At 41.5% G+C, this 21,608-nt stretch overlaps 1 protein-coding gene and 1 long non-coding RNA gene across 3 annotated transcripts; both read left to right on the top strand.

Annotated features, from left to right (window-relative positions):
* Positions 1-323: 323 nt before the first annotated feature.
* LOC147314281 (uncharacterized) lies at positions 324-7,324 on the top strand. Of its 2 annotated transcripts, none has more exons than XR_015124859.1 (3): positions 324-440; positions 6,621-6,701; positions 6,912-7,324. It is a non-coding gene; the product is annotated as an uncharacterized LOC147314281 (long non-coding RNA). The 2 variants fall into 2 exon arrangements; XR_015124858.1 differs by having other exon boundaries at positions 6,883-7,324.
* A 1,741-nt stretch (positions 7,325-9,065) lies between these two features.
* LOC147314280 (uncharacterized) lies at positions 9,066-10,069 on the top strand (the record flags this gene model as incomplete). The annotated part of the gene is made up of 1 exon (XM_086262787.1): positions 9,066-10,069. A coding segment is annotated over one exon (876 nt), but the record flags the coding sequence as incomplete, so codon positions are not given.
* Positions 10,070-21,608: the final 11,539 nt, after the last annotated feature.

The following is a 21,608-nucleotide window of genomic DNA, read 5'->3' as shown; positions in this document are numbered from 1 at the left end:
AATAGTATGTTTCTGCCACAGTGATCATGAACATTTTACTGTCTTATTGCACATAAATGGTCAATCATATTTGTATAAACCAATTCAGCTGCAGTAACTGAAAACTCTCTTGTAGTCACGTGCAATTCAGTGGAATACTTAATAATGTACCTTTCAGCTGTGCTAAGAAAGAAAAAGTTGTTTTCATTGAAAGCTGCACGTCCTTCGTGTATGATCTTGGACGTTTTTTTTAGGTTGACGACTTAAATACTTGGAGGGGCTACTTTAGAAATGCACTTTTTTAAGGGAGTGATGTGTGTACCATTGTGACCATTCGTCTCGTGATAAGGCAGTCTGGAGAAGGATGCCCATGCCAGGAGGGAGGTCAAGGCACCAACTCATTCCTCTTCCTAGACACTTCCATTTATCAGGCCTGACTGCATGCATCACACACCCTCAAGGTAGGAATGTGTGTGTGTGTGTGTGTGTGTGGGGGGGGGGGGGGGGCAGAGGAAATGGTAAAAGACCAAGAGAGAGGGACGGACTTACATAACAGGGACACTTTTATGTTTACTTGGTGGATCTAGAATTTTGGCATGTTTTCAAACTTTAAATAGATTATATATTCAATATATATATATATATATATATGTTTTTCTTTTTAATTCATCTGCATGTGGTGCTGGTGTCAGGGGCTGGGTCTATGACCCAGCGTTTTGAGTTATTTTGTATTTTTGAGTTTCTTATGTTAAGTTTGTGATTGTAAGTTTTTGTGTTATTCTTATTTAGGGTCTAATTGAGTTTTAGTTTAGCCATTATTTTCATTCAAGCCCCCTGGTTTGTGTCATGTTTCCTGTCCAATATGTCACGTGTTTCATGTCTGTGTTGTCTCCACGTTGTCAAGCTCAGGTGTCATGTCTATGTCTCTCCATGCTTCCTGTTTTATTTTGAAAGTTGTGTCTCCATGTTTAATGTATTCAGTTTTGCTTTCCCTGTAGCGTCGTGTTCATTTGTGTCAGCTGCGTCTCCCCAGGTGTTTCCACTTCCCTCATTACCCTCTTATGTATTTAAGTCCTCTGTCTCTTTCCTTTTTTCTTGTTGGGTTGTCTGTTTGTGTTCATTTCAAGTCACGCCAAGTCAGAGGTTTTGCTTCCCACTGTTCAGTTCAGTTCAGTTCAGTTCATTTTTATTTCAAACATTTCAAACATGTGCCTTCACAATCATTACAAAATATCATTCCATTATTTGTTTGAAAAGGAGTAGGCTGAAGTATTCAGGTTCATGTTCATTTTTGGTTTATTTCATAGTTACGTTGTTGCATGTTTCTGTTCAGTTCCATAGTTTTCCAAGCCTTAGTTTTCATAGTTAGTCATAGTTTTTCGAGTTTAGGTTTCAATTTAGTTTCACCCTTGTTTGCCTCGCCTTGTTTATCTGTTTTTTGTATCAGCTGCAATATCAGCTGGGTCCGTTTCATAAATACCCCAGCATTCCCCACCATGACAGCTGGAGCCTCTCCCAGCTGCCACAGGGCAAAAGGTGGGGTACACCCCGAACAGATCATAATTGTGTCACAGGACACAGAGAAACAACAGTTCACACTCACATTCACACCTGTGAGAAATGTAGAATGACCAGTTAATCTAACCTCACTAGCTGTATGTCTTTCCACTGTGGGATGAAGCTCGAGTACCTGGAAAGAACCCATGCAGACACAAAGAGAAAATGGCAACTAACTTAAACCAATGACCTTCTTCCTATTCCAAATTTGGACTGTATAAGCAATAAATACATTCAAAATATAAATAGTTTGTATAAATATTAAAAACTTAGTGTGTTGGTGTAAAGGACTGCTAGCTTGACTTCAACTACTGTATTAATGCTTCAGTGCAGCATGTCTTTATTAGGAGTTTGAGCCCATTTCCTATTGATGGATTTCTGGCTTACAACATATGAGAGAGACCAAAGTAGCTTCTCCAAAACATGTAGGTTGTAGCATTGCATAAATAATGTTAAATTAGCAATACAGTAGGCACAAAAATATAACGATGTAATATCTGAGATGGCCAGAAACAGGAGGTGCATGACCTGACATTTGCCTGTGTCAACTATTTAGTATCTACAGACTAAAGGTGAATTTTTTTTAATCTATATTATGTTTGTTAATATAAACTTATTGATTATCAGGTATTCATGGTAAACTATTAATTCCATGTTTACATGCTTTTTATAAATGCTAAAGTCAGCTGTAGTCACAAGGCAACCAACATTGAGCTAAAATGAACTATCCCAACACAGGAAAAAAGAACTTTTCGCTGTTTACCTTTCTTGAGTTTAACTATTCTACTAAAGTGTGAATGCACCTATTATATAAAATCTGTCAGTACGTATCATTCTAGACATCATCAAGGCAGAAATACCTTTTTTGTTGCTTGAGAGGACAACTGTCAATTCAATTGCATTTTTCACCTCAAGAAAATTATTTCATACAATAACAGTTTACTTCAAATGGACTCAGCAACATTTGGTACATTAACGTAAACTAACCTGTTCCAACCTTTAAAGAAACAAAATTAATTTTCATGTCTGTCATACAGAATTTCCATCAAAGCACATTCACTGCTGAAGTGGAATCAAATCAGCTTGAAGATGAGAGCATCACAGTGAACAATTAAATCCTGTCACGTCTTTTGCACACACACACACACACACACACACACACACACACACACACACACACACACACACACACACACACACACACACACACACACACACACACACAAAGAGAGAGATCATTGAGTGTAACATATAAGCAATTAAATCCTTGACATGGAACATCTTGAGGTGTCTTTCACAGTTGCTTACATTCTGATAATTGAACCTGCAATTCTGGGAGACATGTCTGGAGACAGATCAGATCTTTTCAATTGCAACAGCTTTGTGATTCCCCCCCCCCCCCCTCATTTTTTTAAAACATCAGCCATATATGCTGCATAGAGGCAGCCAGGCCTGAACCCATGACAGCAGCACAGTTGGTTGAGCACCTCAACCGTCAAGCTGTCAGTTTGATGTCTGAATTACTGTGCGCACACATCTGTATTTGTCAAACGGCAGGTAATCTCAACATCTGTATCTGTAGCTGGCCACAGCTGACTAGAAAAATGCATTGTAAAATGACATACTATGCAGTGGAATTTATTTCTTTTTTTTTTGTTTTGTCAAAACACTCTGTGTCTAGTAGCCTGATATAGCAGCTGTCTGATTTTTAGCCACAGTAATCCATGGCTTCTTGGATTGGAATGGTGACTCGCTGGATTATGCCTTAACAGCTCTAATGAATACCGGATTTAAATGACAGCTTTGCCTTCATTTGACGGTAATTTAATGTGATAGATGAAAAAGAGATAGACCGCACAGAGGAGTAAAGGACGACATGCGAAGCGTTGGTGTGACAAAGGAGGATGCTGGGGATAGAGTGAGATGGAGGCAGATGATTTAGGCGACCCCTAAAAAGAACACTTGAATCAAAGCATTGATCTGTGACAGAAAACATTATACATAAATCTAGAGAGCTACTCTATTTATTATTTGTTTGGCCTCTATTGCCACAAGTTCTAATTACGGGACTTCTGGTGAATCAAATTCTGCTTTCCTGACACTTTGAGTGATGGAACTATGAATTGCTTGAGCACCAAACACAAAATGATCATCTCAATAAAACTTAGCATTTTTTTAAATGTCCGCACTGATAAATAAATCATTGTTAGATGAATTGAATAAAACTTGGTTTACACAGTAGTTTACTTTGTACTACTGTTCTTCTTTCTTCTTCATTGACTTGTGGCCACAAACATCACTGGAAATGTAAGAATGCAATTTCAGCAGCCAATAAAATAGATGGAACTGTATCTCTTTCCACCAATATGTCAAGTTACTGTCACCTAACTGTCACCAACTAACCTTTGTCTAATTTGGGTAGCAATTTGAACATTGTGCAAACAGCAAAACATAACTCATTCCTCCTCCATACCCAATGCAAGTCAATGTACAGCTAAAGGACTTTCATCCAAGTAGAAAACTTTGTCCAGATACTTTTGAGCTTCTGAAACTGGGGGATACAGTACTCTGCAAAAGTCTTGAGCCATCCCTTTTGTTTTCTTCAAATCTGGCTTCCCAGGAACCAGATTTCATTGTAATTTTTTTAAAAGGGTGTCTTGAGTAGTAGTTCTCCAGTCTTTCTGAAGGTCTCGCAGAGTATTAGCAACTTTCTTACACTATGCGCCTCATCACTTGGCCAACCCGCTCTGTAATTTTACAAGGTCTATTTGGCTGAGTTGATTAGTAAATGCTTCAACTTAACAATAATACTACTTAGAGTTGATTGTCAAATATCTAGGAGGGAAAAAAACCATCATAAACTGACTTGTTGCAATGGTGCCATCCTATTACAGCGCCATGCTTCAGTCGGCTCTTTAGGCTCTTTCACAGATGTTTCTAAAGGCAGATGCTTGATTTTTATCCACCTGTGGCAACTGTATTAAAAACGCCTCTATTCAAAGATTAAGAATTGTGGCCCAATACTTTTGCCAGTATAGTTCATTTCTTCAGCCAACAAATCTTGTATCTGTCTCCTGATACAGAATGCCTGTATGTGATATGTTAAGATGCAGCGCCTATCACCACAAATACTGACTGCAAGCTTCTGCAATTAAAAGTCCAACTGACCCTTGACAGTACTCTCAAGCACACTTGGAATATTGTGTTTCATGACTGCATTCTATTATCAAGGGATGTATTGTTGTTATAAGTTGGAAATGTGTCCATGCTTTATGTATTTCCTAAACACTTGATGGGAGAAGTTTGTTAAACCCTTTGAACTAAAACTAAATTGCGCACTTTAATAACATCCCGATTGTCTCATTTAAAATCCATTTGTGGATGTGTATAGAGGCAAAACTACAAAAACAAAAAAGTGTCTTTATCCAAAAACTTTTGTGAAATGTAGATGTACAGAGTAAGTACAAAATTTCTGAACAGCAGTTGGATAGACGGCTGAACAAATGAAAATTAATGTATTTCTTTTCTGCCCCTCATCCCCCTTTAACCCTTATTTGATAGACAGTCATGAAAATTGATGAAAAATAGGTGTTTGGAAGTTTAAATTTGTAACTGAAATATAGCAAAAGTGCTTGACCTGATATTTTCCATGACAATTGTGTGGGCTTGATCTCCTGTCACTTAGAAAATGGTTAAATGGGAGCTGTAAGATTAGTAAATTACATCGATGATATGCTTCTCTAAATTGCACCTATATTATGTCTGCACGTGCTTTCGGGTAGATTGAGAGCTCTTCTGTTTAAGAGTCACTTTTCAGGAGTAGCTCTGCTCTTGTGTCTGCATGATAAGAGCTTGGTGGCAATGACTGTTCCAATTCAAATTTCATAATTTGCAATGTCAGTCACACATTATCCATTCAGCTCTGAACAATCTGGATGGGAGAAGAGGCAGCACATCCAAAAGCCTCTTGTGGTAATTCTACAGATACAAAAATCAGGTACACTTGCAAAAATATCCCCAAATAGGAGAACCAGTTGAGAATGGATGGTCTAGTAAAAGGGTAAATGGAAACAGAATGCAATGATATGCTGTTGCTTTTACATCTTTCTTGCCAACAAAGATGCCCACCACTTTGCCATTTAATAAAAGCACAACAGCACTGTTGTAGTGACAATCTGGGGTGACTGAAATAGGTACCTCTGGTTCAGAGAACACAGCCTTTATTTTATTGTGAGAAATGATCAGTTCAGTCAGTTTTACCTACATTACACACAGACAGCAAAGAATTGTTATGGATCACTTTGGTTTGTCAATGCCTTTGTTCTGTTAACATACACACACACACACACACACACACACACACACACACACACACACACACACACACACACACACACCTATCTCTATCTATCTATCTATCTATCTATCTATCTATCTGTATAGAGATATGGATATATATCTATAGAGATATGGATATATCTCTATAGAGATATGGATATATATCTATAGAGATAGATATATAGATTTCATAGCTGAGGTGCTGTCATTCTCAGTCACTTCCCCTTTGTTCTGAAACACATTGACTGTGAAATATTTAGTAGTGAGGATTCACTGAATTCACTAGAATTCACTTAGCACCTGCGAGCGACGCATTCTTTCACAAAAGTTTGTAGAAGCAGTCGGCATGCCTAGGTGCTTGGTTTTCTTTCAGAATATTTGTATTCAATCATTTCCATAGATGAGTGAATACTTATGGCAATATCAAATTATTCTGTTACTTTACAACTGTGAAATCTGTTTAAATATCTGCACTTTGAGTGTATGTTTTTGAAACATGTGTCCAGGGGCAGAAGTTGAATATAATGATTGTGTAATCCACATCCTCACTGCTATGGCACTGATAAAACACAAGCACACACAGATAACCACAACACAATCTGCTTAGACTCCCACTGACACCTCTGGGCTTGATCACCTGCACTCAACAACATCCGATAATAATAACACCCAGTCAATATTCTTTCCCTTCCCCCAAGTGTGTGTTTGTGTGTGTGTGCTTTCTCTTATCCCTGTTATTTTTTCAGTCCCTCAGTTATTGGGAGGACAAACATACGGAGGGCAGAATTACCATGGAGCATGCATGCCTAGCCAAAGGCCCAACAGAGGTATTAGCCCGATAGGATCTGTAGTCTTCCATCACACACAAACAACTACACACACACTGACACTTGCACGTAACGCTGCATGAACAAGCAGGCGCAAACAAATGCATGCACGCAAATACACACAAATGCATGTGTACACACATACAATGACTGATTGTTCTTCTCTTATCTGATGTTTCAGCCAATGGTTTATTTCCATTCTTTGGCCAGGGAATTGTCTCAGGAACACTTGCAGTGAGAAAACTCATTCCGATGATCTGGATCAGATAGAGGCACTTCCATCGGCCACAGACAATTCCGGCTTGGAATGACGACAGAACTTTAAAGAGAGAGAGAGGGAGGGAGAGACTGCCTCAAGACAAGATGTACCACAGATGATAAAACAAGGGGAGTTGATATCTACTCAGTGGTCTGCCAGACAGAAAAATACTTTGCTCTGTGTGTGTGTGTGTCCCTTGAATGAATATGCACAATCCAAGCTGTTTACATTCACCTCCATCAAACAGGTAAAGCTGTGTGGTTATATATACACATTTCTCCTTTTGTCATGTGGTGCTGTAAATTGCTCTGTGCCTCTCATAAATCCATGCAAGACCACTTGAAGGGGAAATGTTTTCTGTTTTCTCTGGTATCACTTTGACTTTTGAGGAAATTGGTTTGCAAAGAAGACATGTATCAAAAAAGATCTATCTATCTATTTCATGTCTGAGGAATAATTTTTTTCTCTTCACATCTCTTTTGTATGTAAGTAGGCTCCAATATTCATACTCATGTATTTAAGCATGCGACATGCATAGCAAGCAAATATGCCAGTCAGACTCAAAGTCAATTTTAAATTTACAGCCATTTTAAAACAAAACGTAGCATAAAAAGTTTGGAATGCTGCTACGATGCAGTGAAAGTCTATTGATAAAAGAGAAACATCATTGCTCTGAATTTTGATGTAGCCATCTGCCAAACAGTTTACTTATCCTGTGTTTGCTGAGAAATAGAGGAGGTGTGGGCAAACATTTACAGCAGCTGTTCTTTCTCTGATAAAGACAAAGCAAGTAAACACAGGTGTAATCTTGGATACAAATTAGAAGACCTAAGTTTGTGATCCATGTCCACAATAGATGTTTCTCCCTTATTACAGCTGGTTAACCCTTTGGCAAGAAAGAGTTTGGCTCCCAAATAACGTGTGAAAATAAATGTAAACACCAAAAAAAAAAAAAAAAAAGAAAATCAGCAAAACACACTCAAGTAACAATGCATGCAATGATGACTGACTGAAATCATTCTATATTATTTCATGGTAGTTGTGTGTGCGTATATATAGTGATATAGGTTCTATATTAGAGAAGACATTTTTGTGGGGAAAAATAATTTCTGGAAGCATCTGGAAGTTTCATTAATAGGGGGCTCTCCAATATGGTGATGTTTTTACAATGTTGGGTAAAACAAATGTAAATATAAGAATATTAAAGAAATATTTTACAATAAAATAAGGTATTATGGGGATATGTTTTGCAGAAATATCTGCACATTCTTCTAGCAACTCCTTCTAGAAATTATTCACTTATTCTTTGCCATAAGCAGTTCCACGTAGGAAACTATTTCCCTGATTTTAGAGTAAACTCTCCCTTCAAGGTCTTTGTCCAAAGAATGAAAAAGAGATGAAGGAAATGTTAGCTCAAGACATATGAGGAGTTTCACATTCTTTCACATATTTGCCATTCTTGCCTTGTCATTTCTACTGGGAATCAGTCGTCATGAGTTCAGCTTGTTAATAAATGTCTAAACTCACCATCGATTTGAGAGTCTGAATCACCCTTCAGCCTGTAGCAGAATCATCATCCCTCCAATCTCCCTTTACTGTCTTGGTGTAAATCATCATAAACTACACAACCATTGTAAATGTCATTCTATAAATATCATCCATATGTTGCTATGCTATTTGGATTATAAAGCCCCATGGGGCAAATTGGTGAATTGTGACAGTGGGGTATCTAAACTGAAATTGAACAGTGATGTAATCAGGATGGCTCAGTTTACAAAATGTCCACATCGCCAGATAATCTGGGCTGACAATCACAGCCTAGCGTCTGATCAAGATTTCTCCTACAGCAGGATGAGCGCAGTATCAGATCCACTTCATTCAAGAAGGGGAGCTAAAGGGAATGAGATGGTGAAATGCACTGCGATACCAAATTGTAGTGGGGCGTGGTTTGCGGTGCCGTGCGGACGCACCTGCACGGCATCCGCAATCACGCCCGCCGTGTTAAAACACGGGGACTCAGGGGTTGGTGTGTGTGTGTGTGGTGTGGTGTGACGTGAATTAAATAAAGTTGGCTCTGAACGTTATGTGCCTTATTCACGCCACATTGGTGCCGAAACCCAGGAGGCAGCACGGCGGGTCCGTATCGGAGCCAGGGAATGGAGGAGCTGGCCCGGAGGGTGGCCAAAATGGCGGCCGCCCAGCGGGAGCAGGCGGCGGAGGTGCGTCGCCAGCAGGAAGAGCTACAGGACCGGTCCGAGCGCCACCTGGAAAGGATTGGGGAGCTGGTGGCGCTGCTCTGGGCCTGGGCGCCACCCCTACAAGTGTGTCCCGAGGACAGTGAAGCGGTGGAGGAGCCGTGTGGGGCACCTCGGCAGCCGGAGGTGGTGGACGAGTCACGCGGGGGTCCGAGCCTGCCGGAGGAGGAGGAGCAGCCGGGTGAAGGGCTGCTCCTGCCGGGAGCGGTGGAGGAGCCGCTCCAATCGGAGGCGGAGGACGAGGCGGGCGAGGGTCTACACCTGCCGGAGGAAGAGGAGTCGCTCCACCCAGAGGTGGACGAGGGGCTGTGCCTGCTGGAGGCGGAGGCGCAGTGCGGGGAGCCGCTCCAAACGGGAGTGGCGGAGGCGGTGGCGGAGCAGCTGTGCGAGGAGACGGAGGTCCCTGCTCCAGGGCAGCCTGCGCAGCCGGAGTTGGAGGCAGAGGAGCGGGACAGCCCCGCTAAGCCGGGGGTCGGCGGGCTGGCTAGTCCAGCCTCGCTGCCACCAGTCGATTCTGCGCGCCTGACGTCTGCCCAGCCGCCTGGGTACAGGAGCTCACGGCCATGCCTGTGGGGCCGTGTCCGCTTGCTACGCGGCCGACCTCCGGACCAACTTCGCCGTTGCCGCTGGATGCGCGGGCGGCCACCAGAATGGACGCTTCCCCGTCGCTTGGGCTGGGGCGCCGATGTTTTGGGCCGAGTCTCGCCCCAGTTCGCGGGGGAGTAGGTTCGGCCAGATTGCTCCCCGGCCTCAATCGGGCGATGGGGGTATGTGGTGGGGCGTGGTTTGCGGTGCCGTGCGGACGCACCTGCACGGCATCCGCAATCACGCCCGCCGTGTTAAAACACGGGGACTCAGGGGTTGGTGTGTGTGTGTGTGTGTGTGTGTGTGTGGTGTGACGTGAATTAAAGTTGGCTCTGAACGTTGCTCCGTGGTCCCGCCGTGCCTTATTCACGCCACACAAATATAATTAGATTGTGCATAAAATGATAAATAAGTATGAGGTGTTTTACAGGCATATTTTTTAGCAGTGTTTTTTCCCTTCTTTCTCTCTTCTTAATTGCATCAGATTAGAATTATTCAGGGCACGGTAGCACTAAATAAAGCACTATGAGTACTTATTTATACGAAAGCTACTTCTTAGTTGCTAGAATAGTGAATGCCATTTTCCAGCATATGACAGCCTTGTTTGAAATATCAAAGTGAAATAAAAAAGTAATAACTTGTCAGGTTTGCTAAGAGGCGTAAAGAGAGCATCAGGCTATTTGTACAGATATGAGTAAAAACCAAGGCAGCCAGGGAGTGTGATCCACTTTAATTAATAGCTCTCCATCTTTGGAGGATGGCCCAAAATTAGACAAAACCACATACTGCTCCCATTGTCCCTGCTGTCACTGTCAGAGAAATAATTTGGAGTCTAGCCACAGACCAAAAGGGAGTGTGTGTGTAAGGGATTTAGAGGCACTGTAAATGGGTAATATTATAAGCATGATGGTGGTTATTGGGGTATATCTTATTGAAACAGAACACCAATGCCATTGTTCTAAATTATTTTAATCTTCATTCCAGTATTGATGAGACATAAACTTGCTAAGAATGCATAAGGTTTCAGTTATATGTGTACATTAACATCCTACAATAAACCAGAAGACACTGAATAACACTTCATGTTTTAAATGTATCTGTAGTCTAAGAGCTCTACTGTGCAGCTGTCATAGCAGAAATAAACAGCAGCAGCAAGAGTGCACTGAACAGTAAAATAAATATAAATTGGGAAAATATTCTTCTTTCCACTCTGTGTGCCTATGTGATGATCGTGGATTCACAAGATTCGCAAACGTCTGTAGAATTACTCTCGTCTTATTTGCAGGACCAGCAGTGCATTTACCATTTAATTTTTATCATCCTTACAGATCTCTTATCACCTGTTTTTCTGATAATGTCTCTGATTAGAGTAGGCGGGTCAAATCACGCATCAAACACCCCCTTTTATGTGAGTGCACACAGGGCCTTAAGCATAAGGCCTGGGTTTATAAAGAAACCCATCGTGACCGTGATACTAGTTATCTATGACTAGTATCTGTGCCATACAGTAGAGCCCACATGGAGAACCTACACACAGTTCTAACCCAGTGGCTTGGTGAACAAGTCCCTGTGCTTACCTGAAACTGCAGGGTGCAAAGCTTTATAGTTAATTCACATTAGTATGACCTAGCAGACCTTTATATAGTCAAATATGTGGAAAGTCAAGCTGTCACTGAGTCATTTTGCCACCCCCAGAAGCTGAATCAAAAGTATGAACAACACTAAAACATAGTGGTTAAGATTAAGAAAACAGCAGCTTTTTGCCTTCATATAGAATCAAAAAATTTATCCAAATATAATTTATGATCAGAAATAGGGAACTGCTTAACTTTGTCATGGTCTGTTTATGAACATTGCACTTCATGGTAGAAAAACAGCATGTGATATTCTACGTCCGTGACAATCCAATAACAAAAAATGTTAGTCCCTGGCTTCAATAAGGAAGACCAGTACATAAAATAGATTCTTAATAATGTGCATCCTCCCTGTAGAGCATGAAGATATTGTTTTGAAGAGTTCAATATGCCTACGTGGCCTGCTGCTATATGTAGACTGTATGACAGGGTTTTTAAAATGAACAGTCAATTGCTTTTGTCTGACCCCATCAAGCAGTTAATGCGCAGTTGATGATTACCACCGATAATAACATTTTCAGTAGAACATTCAATCTTTTTTTTGTCTGTCTACTTTTGATTGCCCTGCTGTAATTTTTTATACTCAAAGCACAGTGTGTCATTGAATCAATATTATTGATGTCAACAGCAGAATATCACAATCTCTAGACAACCGTCTTGCAAAATCTATACAACTTGCTAATTGGTTTATTACCATTTTATCTGTTAGTAAAATCTTTTAAATGACAAGTGTTCAGATGCAAAGGCAGACGTAAAGGCTGTAGGAGGCCTGACGAGGAGACAAAAACACAGATGGAAGGACTGAGTCAGGAAAAGTGTGCGTTAGAGTGATGTACTTTATAATGCTAAATGGAGTTGGGAGACTGTCAATCTACAGCCAGACTGCTTGATGGAAATAACACTTGGACTTTATTGTAGTCCTAAAAGAGAAGTGTTGCCTCCTAAATCATTTATCATTGTTGCTGTTTTAAAACTTTGGGGATAGCTACCCGACTTTGCCAAAGATTTATATCTCTTGAGGGATTAAATATGTCTTCAGGTGAGTGTGAGGACACAAACTGGTGCAGGTGCATGCTCTTTTAGTTAACTTATGTTGCCAAACACTGTGCCAAACAGGGATTTTTTTTTACTTGTCTAGTACGCCTGTACTATACTATAATATATATTCAAACTTCTCTTTGACCAAACTGTTAAAGTACTTGCTGGATTCTCAAGGTAGTTGTTCCCTTTTCTTCAGTCTCTCTTAAAAAAAAAATCTTGTTTTTATCTTTAATAACTACTTTCTAGCCTGTGCTGTTTTTCAGATTTTGAGCCTGCTTCTTTGTTTTCTCACCCTCTTCAGGTTTACTTTTTCAAGTGGAAATTTACTTTCTCTTTATGTTTATATTCCTCAGTGGTCTCTGAATCCACTTTGACCTTATTCTGAAGGAGAAATCATGCTAAATCGCAAATAAAGTTTTAGTTACCAAAACCATCAAATAGAAGATTGCTTCAAGGCCTTTAAGATTTATATGTGATTCATCTTTCATTACATTCACTTACTTTAACTCTCAAGACTGACTTTGTAAGGGTCTCATCAGAAACACTGTAAAGTGAATAAGATGCTCAATGGGAGCGTTACACGGGTTCAACTTAGCACATTGTGTGGTTTTGCTGAGTGTACTGTATGATGGTGGTGATGTAACCTTTAACTCTTTAATTGCTGTCTCACTGCTTTGGGCCTCTTCTTGTTTCTTCATTTAAAGGAATATATGCAGGTCATGGGTGTGGAAAGCTGACCAACAGTTTTTCTGAGATACAGAAAAAAGACTTGAGATACAGAAAAATATATAATAATTAAATTATTCTAGAAAAAAGTACTGCAGTTTGAGAAAACTTTACTTCAGTTAATCTTGTCTAACCTCACTTTGCACCACATGGAAAGATTTCATTATGTCAGATATCAATCCAAAATGTAATAACCCCACTTTTTGATGACTGGAGTTGCTCTGTTGCTCTGATAAATAGATAATGACATTTTCAGCTCATACTCATTTAGGCGCCTAAAATATGTGCATAATTTGAAACTTGTAATTGCCCCAAGTGAAAATTAAACATAGTGAGTAATGGACACATTGGTAGTTTTGACATTTAACAAATATAGCGCTGACACTTTTTTCTTTCTTGTCCAATGAAATGAATGAATATCCTCCATCAAAGGTCAGATTCAGTTACAGAAAACAGCACCACTGGAGCATGCAGGGATTCAATAAGTGCATGGCTTTCTTTTTCTTTCGTATCTCTCCTTTCCCCCCATGCTTGTGTGGCCCTGAAAATGCTATAGATAACTCAGCGTAACTCCACTCCCGCAGTTAGAAAAAGCTATGCCAGTCAGTCAAATGAAAACCTGTGACATCTTGAATGTGATTCAACATGCCTAGGCAATGGGAACACTGTACTGTTGAATAGTTAGACATCTGGTATAAGAAATTATAGCATAACTTGGCACAAAAAATGCTCTTGCAAATTCAATTCAAAAAGCAATTCTTTTCTTGTCTAAATAGGCATGTGGGGATCTAGCAACAGGAAACTATATGTCAAACACTTCAAATTTAAGAGACAATATACTCTATGCTACATTTTATTTGACATTTTATTTTCACATCTGTCATTTTCTGTGGAAGCAAATGATTTTCAACAAAAACAGACAGCCATACCCAGTAAAATATAGCATTAAATGGAAAGACACTCAGCATTATGCAAACAAATAAATATCTTTAGAATATGTTCCAAGTACAGTGACAGAAAGAAAGTGAAATATTACCTATAACTGTTCTGTTGAACTCCCGAATTAATCCACAGAGGATTTATCTAGATCAGCAAGTTATTTTGACTGTGGTGCTGATTAGATGCATGTTATCCCACTTGTAGCTCAAAACCAATAAGGCCTTCAAACAAAATAATGGATAACTAAAGGTTCTGGAGAAGTTTAATCTGCAATAAACTTGGTAAGGGAGAAAAGTGCACATGTGTGCTTGTGTGTCTAAATTATTATTCAGCTAACATGAATACTTCCATTCAACTTGTGTCTTTTTCCAGCACATAATAAAGGAAATGAAATTCTGAATATTCCAGGTTTTTTTTTTTTCTAAGTATCTCTGTTCACGTTCAACTGTTTATTTCAATCTGTATGTATGCATGCTTTTTCTTGGCCAGTGCATTTGTGTGTGTGTGTGTGTGTGTGAACTCTGGCACAGTAGTCAGTGTTAGCACAGCTGTCCAATCCAAAGAGACACAAGAGGCGGGACACAGGTGTCACATCCACAGCAAACCACATCCATAATTAGTGGACTGTGTTTACCACTTTGGCAATGGGTGCCAAGTGACTGACTCTGTGTATCATTTACTGTGTTTGTGGCTGTGTGTGTAAGTTTCTGTATGTGAAAGGAAACAGTGAGTATGCAAAAGTTAGTTGTCAGATTTTTTTATTTTTTATTTTGTATGAAAACTCATTTAGATAAACATCTGTTTGCAAGACAGAACTGAGAAGAAAACACATCTAAACACAAACATAGGAATAATTTTTTTTTTCACTTAAAACAACCAATGCAAACACAGAGCTTCTACTCTAATTAAAAGACCCATAAGTCTATCTGAGGAATGACTGTCGCTAACATCAAACTATATATTGCAGCTCATTCCAGTAGCACCACTGACATTTTTATGATACTCCCTGGAAGTCCTGTTCTGACCCGAGCACTTCAGCATCTGCACTGTGTGCTGGATCACTTCCAGTGTGTCAGAACAGCGAGCGTTCAACTTGAATTTCAATTTGGAGAAGAGGGCAAAGTTGTAAGAGCCAAATCTGCCAAGCAGGGCTGATGGTAAAGGAACAATTGTGTTGATGTGGCCAAAAAAACAAAATGCGCGTTTTGAATGCGCTGCGTTCCAGCACACGATGGCAATGACTTGGTTGTAATTGGAAACCCAGCTCTCATCACCACTGATTATGTTCAACATAAAACTTTATCAGTTTCAAAGAGAAGTTATTTTTTGTTTGTTTTTTGTGTGCAAGTCTCAGGTTTATAGACACACACGTGTAAGTGATCTGAATGGAACTTCCAGGGGGCAAGTGCAGCAGATTCACAGAAAGTGATCTGTAGGTGCACAACAAGAAGGCCCTGTATTAAAAGTGGTAAAATTGAAAGCAGGTATAGCTGTTGGTTTTTATGGGCTGGATCACTGAACTTTATGATTGCCCATTAAAAGTATGATCTGCTCTGCCCCTGGACACTGGATAAAAGACAGGCTGCAGGTCCTGTAATGAAAAGGCAGAGGTTAATGACTTTCACTTTTCTTTTCTTAAAATGTGTTCCTTATGTTGTTGTAGCCAACTGTGTGATCGGTTTCAAAATTTAGAAAATAACATGTTCATGTCATGGCCTGGCAGTGGTTGCCTTCATCTTCCTTTCTTTAGACTCCATTCTTCTCTTACCCTCTCCCTTTCTCCTGCCTTCTCTTAGGTGAACAAAACTCCCTTATCCGGTGAGGTCCGCCTTGCTGTGGGCTTTCCAACCAGCTGCTGTTTGCTCCACCTGCACGCACCTGCTGATCATTTGCCAAGTTCTTGCAACTGATAATGGCAGCCTTAACCTTAGTGTGTTTCCTGTCATAATTATCTTGCCTCTCTGTCTCCGACTCCTTGTTTCCTTGTGGTGCATCTCTGGACCCCCATTTGGATGCATTGGATTCTCTCTGCTTGTTTTCACTCTCAGATTCATGCTTTGGAAAGAGAGCTCGCCTGCCTCCCCCCTCGCCACCATATTTTCCATTATTGTTACTCACCAGCTCCCTGTAAAAAGAAGCCTAGAGTGTTTTGTATGTAACTCAGCAAATTCTTTGTGTGAAATAAATTACCTTAAACTTTGGCTTGCTTCTGGGTTTGCATTTAAATCCTCATGGTTACTGATCTGTTGTAGTGAGCACACTTTTCTTTTTGTTACACCTCAGCACAGCCAAAACAAAACATTATCCTTCATGTTTCACCTCTGCAATGATAATAAATAAGTATAATTTAAAAAATAAAAAATAAAAAATTGGAATCTTTGAACACACTCAAGGGGAAAAAACCCACAAAATGAACAAGGAATTCAACATAATAGTAAGAAAGATTTTAACTCTAGACATGCTGTACAAAACAAGATGGTTATGGTTGATATGCTGATGTGAACAGCTCGGCTTTGAGCTGAGATTTAAACGGTGTCTAGTTAACACAGCTAAAGTGGTCAGAAGTCTCAGAGATGAGGTGTACAGCGGTTGAAGTCTCTGGCACCCTCTGAAATGAGGAGCAGTCAGGAGAGTAGCTGTCCTTGTGGAAAGCAGAGCATAGGAAAGGGTGTGAGAACGAAGGAGACTTGAGAGATAGTGAGAAGCAGAAGCTTGTACTGGATGCACAGGAGAATGGAAAGTCAGTGATACTGGATGACAAGAGGTGTAATATGATCGGTAGACTTAGAGCGGGTGATGATCCGTGCTGCAGAGATCTGTAAAATTCAGAGCCGATTAAGAAGATCTTTTGGGAAACCAGAGAGAATGGCATTACAGTAATCTAAACATGAAGTGTCAAGACCAGGGCATGAACCAGAACTTGGATGCTGCGTTGAGTAAGAAAAGGACATAGTCTTAAAATATTACGTAGATGGAAGTAGGCTGAACATGAGACACTGTTCGTGTGATCATTAAAAGGCAAGATAATTCCAAGACTTTGACACTAGGGGAGGTATGGACTGGATGACCAAAATGCTGTATTAAATTAAGATGTGTTATTAATTGTGTTGTTTTTTTTGGTGGATTCTAAAAAATATCCTACCTTTAAGATCTATGTTGAAATAGTCTAAATCCTTCATAAAACTAAAACTGAATGTTAAATAGTTATTTTATTCATTAGTACTCATATTTAGAAAAAACCCCACAAGAAAACAACCACTTCACAAGAATTAATATCATTCCCCCTGATGCTACAGTTACAGGATGGTGCCACGTCTTCTGGTGGTTCTAGGGGGTTGGACATTTTGGCAGTTCTAGCGCTAAGCCAACAAGATTACTGCCCCCTTGATGTTTGGAGGTCTAATCGTGTTGCTATGATTATTACTTAAGGGGCTATTAGCATCCCAGTCACAGGCAGCAATGCCAGGGAAATATTTAGACGTTGTTCCAGGCTATGATTTTATCTCCAGAGTATAATTAGTGGCTAAAGTTTGTCATGGAAAGATGGTCCTTGGGGTAGATTGCGCCTACTACGTTATCATTATTATAGACCGTTGTCCTTGTGGTTTTTGTTAATACTTGTCCCCTGAGGCCACTGATGAAGTATCTCACTACATAAAGTTCATAATGCATTCAGGTAATAGAAAACCTGCTCTTCTGAGAGAGTTGAAATTAATATGTAGAATACTATATAAGTTATTATTAAGGGATAGCAGTCTTTACATCCATTTCTTCTGAAACATTATCTTCACATTTTATATTTAATTGGGTATATGCATAGAACAATGTTACCAGTTTGCCAAGGATTTATTTAAAATATCAACGCCTGCTTTAAAATAAAAGAAACATATTCTTACCTCACTCTGCCATTTTTACACATCCAGTGCGTATGCGCCAACCAGCGTGCAGCCTGTTACAGTCGCTCCTGCTTTTTCTCTTAGTTTAGCTCTTTTTTCTTACGTATTCTTTTTTTCTGACTTGTATTTTCATCCGTTCATTATCTTTTACTCAATCATGTGGATTGAGAGAGTTTTTGTTCTTCTGGTGGCCGTGGAACTGTTACTTTTATCAAGGAACGGGACCGCAGCACATCTCCTACACTCACGGACTGTTTACTCCAGAGATCAGCTGATCGCCCTGATGCCGGCCGGCTCGCTGGCCAGGCCCGCAGAAGTACCAGCTGAAATTTGGAGTAAAACACATCGGGGATGCAGAGGTCAAGGACAGAAGAGAAGAAAGAAGAAGACGGGGAGACAGCGGAGGCTCGAAGCGAGGAGGAGGTATAAACCGTGTCTGCCGTCTATCGTAATGGGAAATGTGCGATCGTTATCGAATAAAATCGACGAGCTCTCAGCACTGGTACGGAGTCAGAGGGAATACCGAGAGTGTAGCCTGATGTGTTTCACCGAATCATGGATGCACCAGGACATTCCCGATGAGAATGCTTCCGTGGAAGGCTTCCACACTGTTCGGGCGGACAGGGACAGCATCGCTAGCGGTAACCGGAAAGGAGGTGGGCTTGCTGTTTTAGTAAACAACCGGTGGTGTAACCCTGCCAACTTAACAATCAAAGAAAGGATATGTTGCCCGGACATTGAACTGTGTGCTGTTGGACTCAGGCCATATTATACCCAGGGAATTCTCTCACGTCATCTTGGTGGTTGTTTATGTTCCTCCCTCTGCTAACCCCACAGCTGCATGTGACACTATCCACTCTGCCATAGCTCGGTTACAGACTCAGCACCCGAGTGCCTTTATTGTGATCTCGGGTGACTTCAACCATGTATCACTGGACAGTACACTAACAACATTCATATGTGGACTGTCCCACCAGGGGAGAAAAAATTCTAGACCTACTGTATGCTAATGTCAAGGATGCATACAGCTCCTCCTCCCTCCCCCCACTTGGTAGGTCAGATCATAACCTGATTCACCTCACCCCCCGCTATGTGCCAATTGTGAGGAGGGAACCTGTGACCACGAGGACTGTTAGGAGGTGGTCAGAGGAGGCCTTAGCGGAACTGCAGGGCTGTTTCAAGGTGACCAACTGGGAAACACTCTGTGAGCCTCACGCCGAGGACATCAATGGGCTTACTGAGTGTATCACAGATTACATAACTTTCTGCACCGACTCCATTGTTCCAGCTCAGACTGTTCATTGCTACCCAAATAACAAGCCGTGGATGACTAAGGGCATCAAAGCCCTCCTCAACAACAAGAAGAGGGCTTTCAGAGGGGGCAATAAAGAGGAGGTGAGGAAGGTCCAGGTGTTGCTAAAGGACAAGATCAGAGAGGCTAAGGACAATTACAGGAGGAAGCTGGAATGGAAACTCCAGCAGAACAGCATGAGAGAGGTGTGGAGGGGCATGAAGACCATCACTGGATTCAGGCCAACCAACAGCAGGGGAGCTGAGGGAGGTGAGAATAGAGCTAACGAGTTGAATCTGTTTTTCAATAGATTCGACACCACAGTGTCTGCTCACACCCCCACAACCTCACCTGTAGTCAGTCTGGAATCCAGAGCCACACCACTGTGCCAGCCTCTCTTTTCACATGGCCCTGTTGCCTCCTGTGAGATTCCTGACACCCCTCCCCCACCCATCACCTTCACTCAATACCAGGTTGAGATGCAAATGAGGAGACTTCACTCAGGCAAGTCTGCTGGACCAGACGGAGTGAGTCCCCTCGTCCTCAAGACCTGTGCCCCCCAGCTGTGTGGAGTCTTTCATAAGCTGTTTATGCTGAGTCTGAGTCTGCAGAGGGTACCAGTGATGTGGACGACATCATGCCTCGTCCCTGTACCAAAGACGCCACGTCCCAGTGGCCCCCACGATTACAGGCCTGTGGCACTGACCTCCCACATCATGAAGACCCTGGAAAGGCTCATCCTGGACCAGCTGCGACCCATAGTAAGACCACATCTGAATCCCCTTCAGTTCACTTATCAGCCTCGTCTCGGAACTGAGGATGCCATCATCTACCTGCTCAATCGTGTCTACACCCATCTGGACCAGCCGGCGAGCACTGTGAGGGTCATGTTTTTTGACTTTTCTAGTGCTTTCAATACCATCAGGCCGACCCTCCTGGGTGATAAGTTAGCAGCAATGCAGGTGGATGCTTCTCTGGTGTCCTGGATTGTTGATTACCTGACAAGAAAACCACAATATGTACGTCTCCCACAGTGTGTGTCTGACAAGGTGATCAGCAACACAAGGGCACCACAGGGGACTGTCCTCTCCCCCTTCCTCTTCACCCTCTACACCACAGACTTTGGCCACTGCACAGAGACCTGACATCTTCAGAAGGTTTCTGATGACTCTGCGGTGGTTGGATGCATCAGCAGGGATGATGAGACAGAGTACCGGGCTGTGGTCGACTCCTTTGTCACGTGGTGTGAGCAGAATCATCTGCAGCTCAACGTGGCAAAGACCAAGGAACTGATCGTGGACTTCAGGAAGACCAGGAAACACTTGACCCCTGTTTCAATCCAGGGGGTCAATGTTGACATTGTGGAGGACTATAAATACCTTGGAGTACACATTGACAATAAACTGGACTGGGCTAAAAACACCACAGCACTTTACAGGAAGGGCCAGAGTCGTCTCTATTTTTTGAGGCGACTGAGGTCCTTCAACATCTGCCAGAAAATGCTCAGGATTTTCTACGAGTCTGTTGTGGCCAGTGCGATCCTCTATGCTGTTGCATGCTGGGGGAGCAGGCTGAGGGTAGCAGATGCCAACAGACTCAATAAACTAATCCGTAAGGCCAGCAATGTTGTGGGGATGGAGCTGGACTCCCTCAAGGTGGTGTCGGAGAGGCGGACGCTGTCCAAGATAAAGACAATGTTGGATAACACCTCCCACCCACTCCATGACATGCTGGTCAGTCACAGGAGCACATTCAGCGAGAGACTGAGATTACCGAAAAGCACCACTGAACGACACAGGAAATCTTTCCTGCCTGTGGCCATCTCCCTGTACAACGCATCCACTTAACCCACTGGTTACTGCTACAACTACACACGTTTCTTTTCCAGCTATTTATTAATGAGTGACTTATATGTGTGTGTGTATATATATATATATATATATTGTACTATTCTTAGTTAGCGTATTGTCTGTCTTGTTAATGTTGGTTTATGTTGGTTTATAATGGAGCACTGTAACAAAAAATTATTTCCCCCAGGGATCAATAAAGTATTCTGATTCTGATTCTGCCATTCTTCCCCTGGTACATTGAGTCTACTAGATTTGCTTCGGCAACTATTCACTGACCTCATCGTGACCGCAGACGCTCAGACGTTTCCTCTTCTGCTCACAATCGGCAGTTATCTCTTTCCTCTCTTCTTATTGTGGAATGTTCTGATGCTCAATTCACCTCTCCTCACCAACAGGTGTCACATCACAATGAACTGCAGGGAATTGAGTCC

The sequence above is a fragment of the Aulonocara sp. 'chitande type north' Nkhata Bay genome, linkage group LG14 (genome assembly GCF_057382095.1).
Source record: "Aulonocara sp. 'chitande type north' Nkhata Bay isolate Kocher_YH1m ecotype deep benthic linkage group LG14, A_spYH_male_GT1.1, whole genome shotgun sequence".
Taxonomy (NCBI): domain Eukaryota; kingdom Metazoa; phylum Chordata; class Actinopteri; order Cichliformes; family Cichlidae; genus Aulonocara; species Aulonocara sp. 'chitande type north' Nkhata Bay.
The sequence above is the reverse complement of the archived record's forward strand: the minus strand, read 5'-3'. Positions and strand labels throughout refer to the sequence as shown.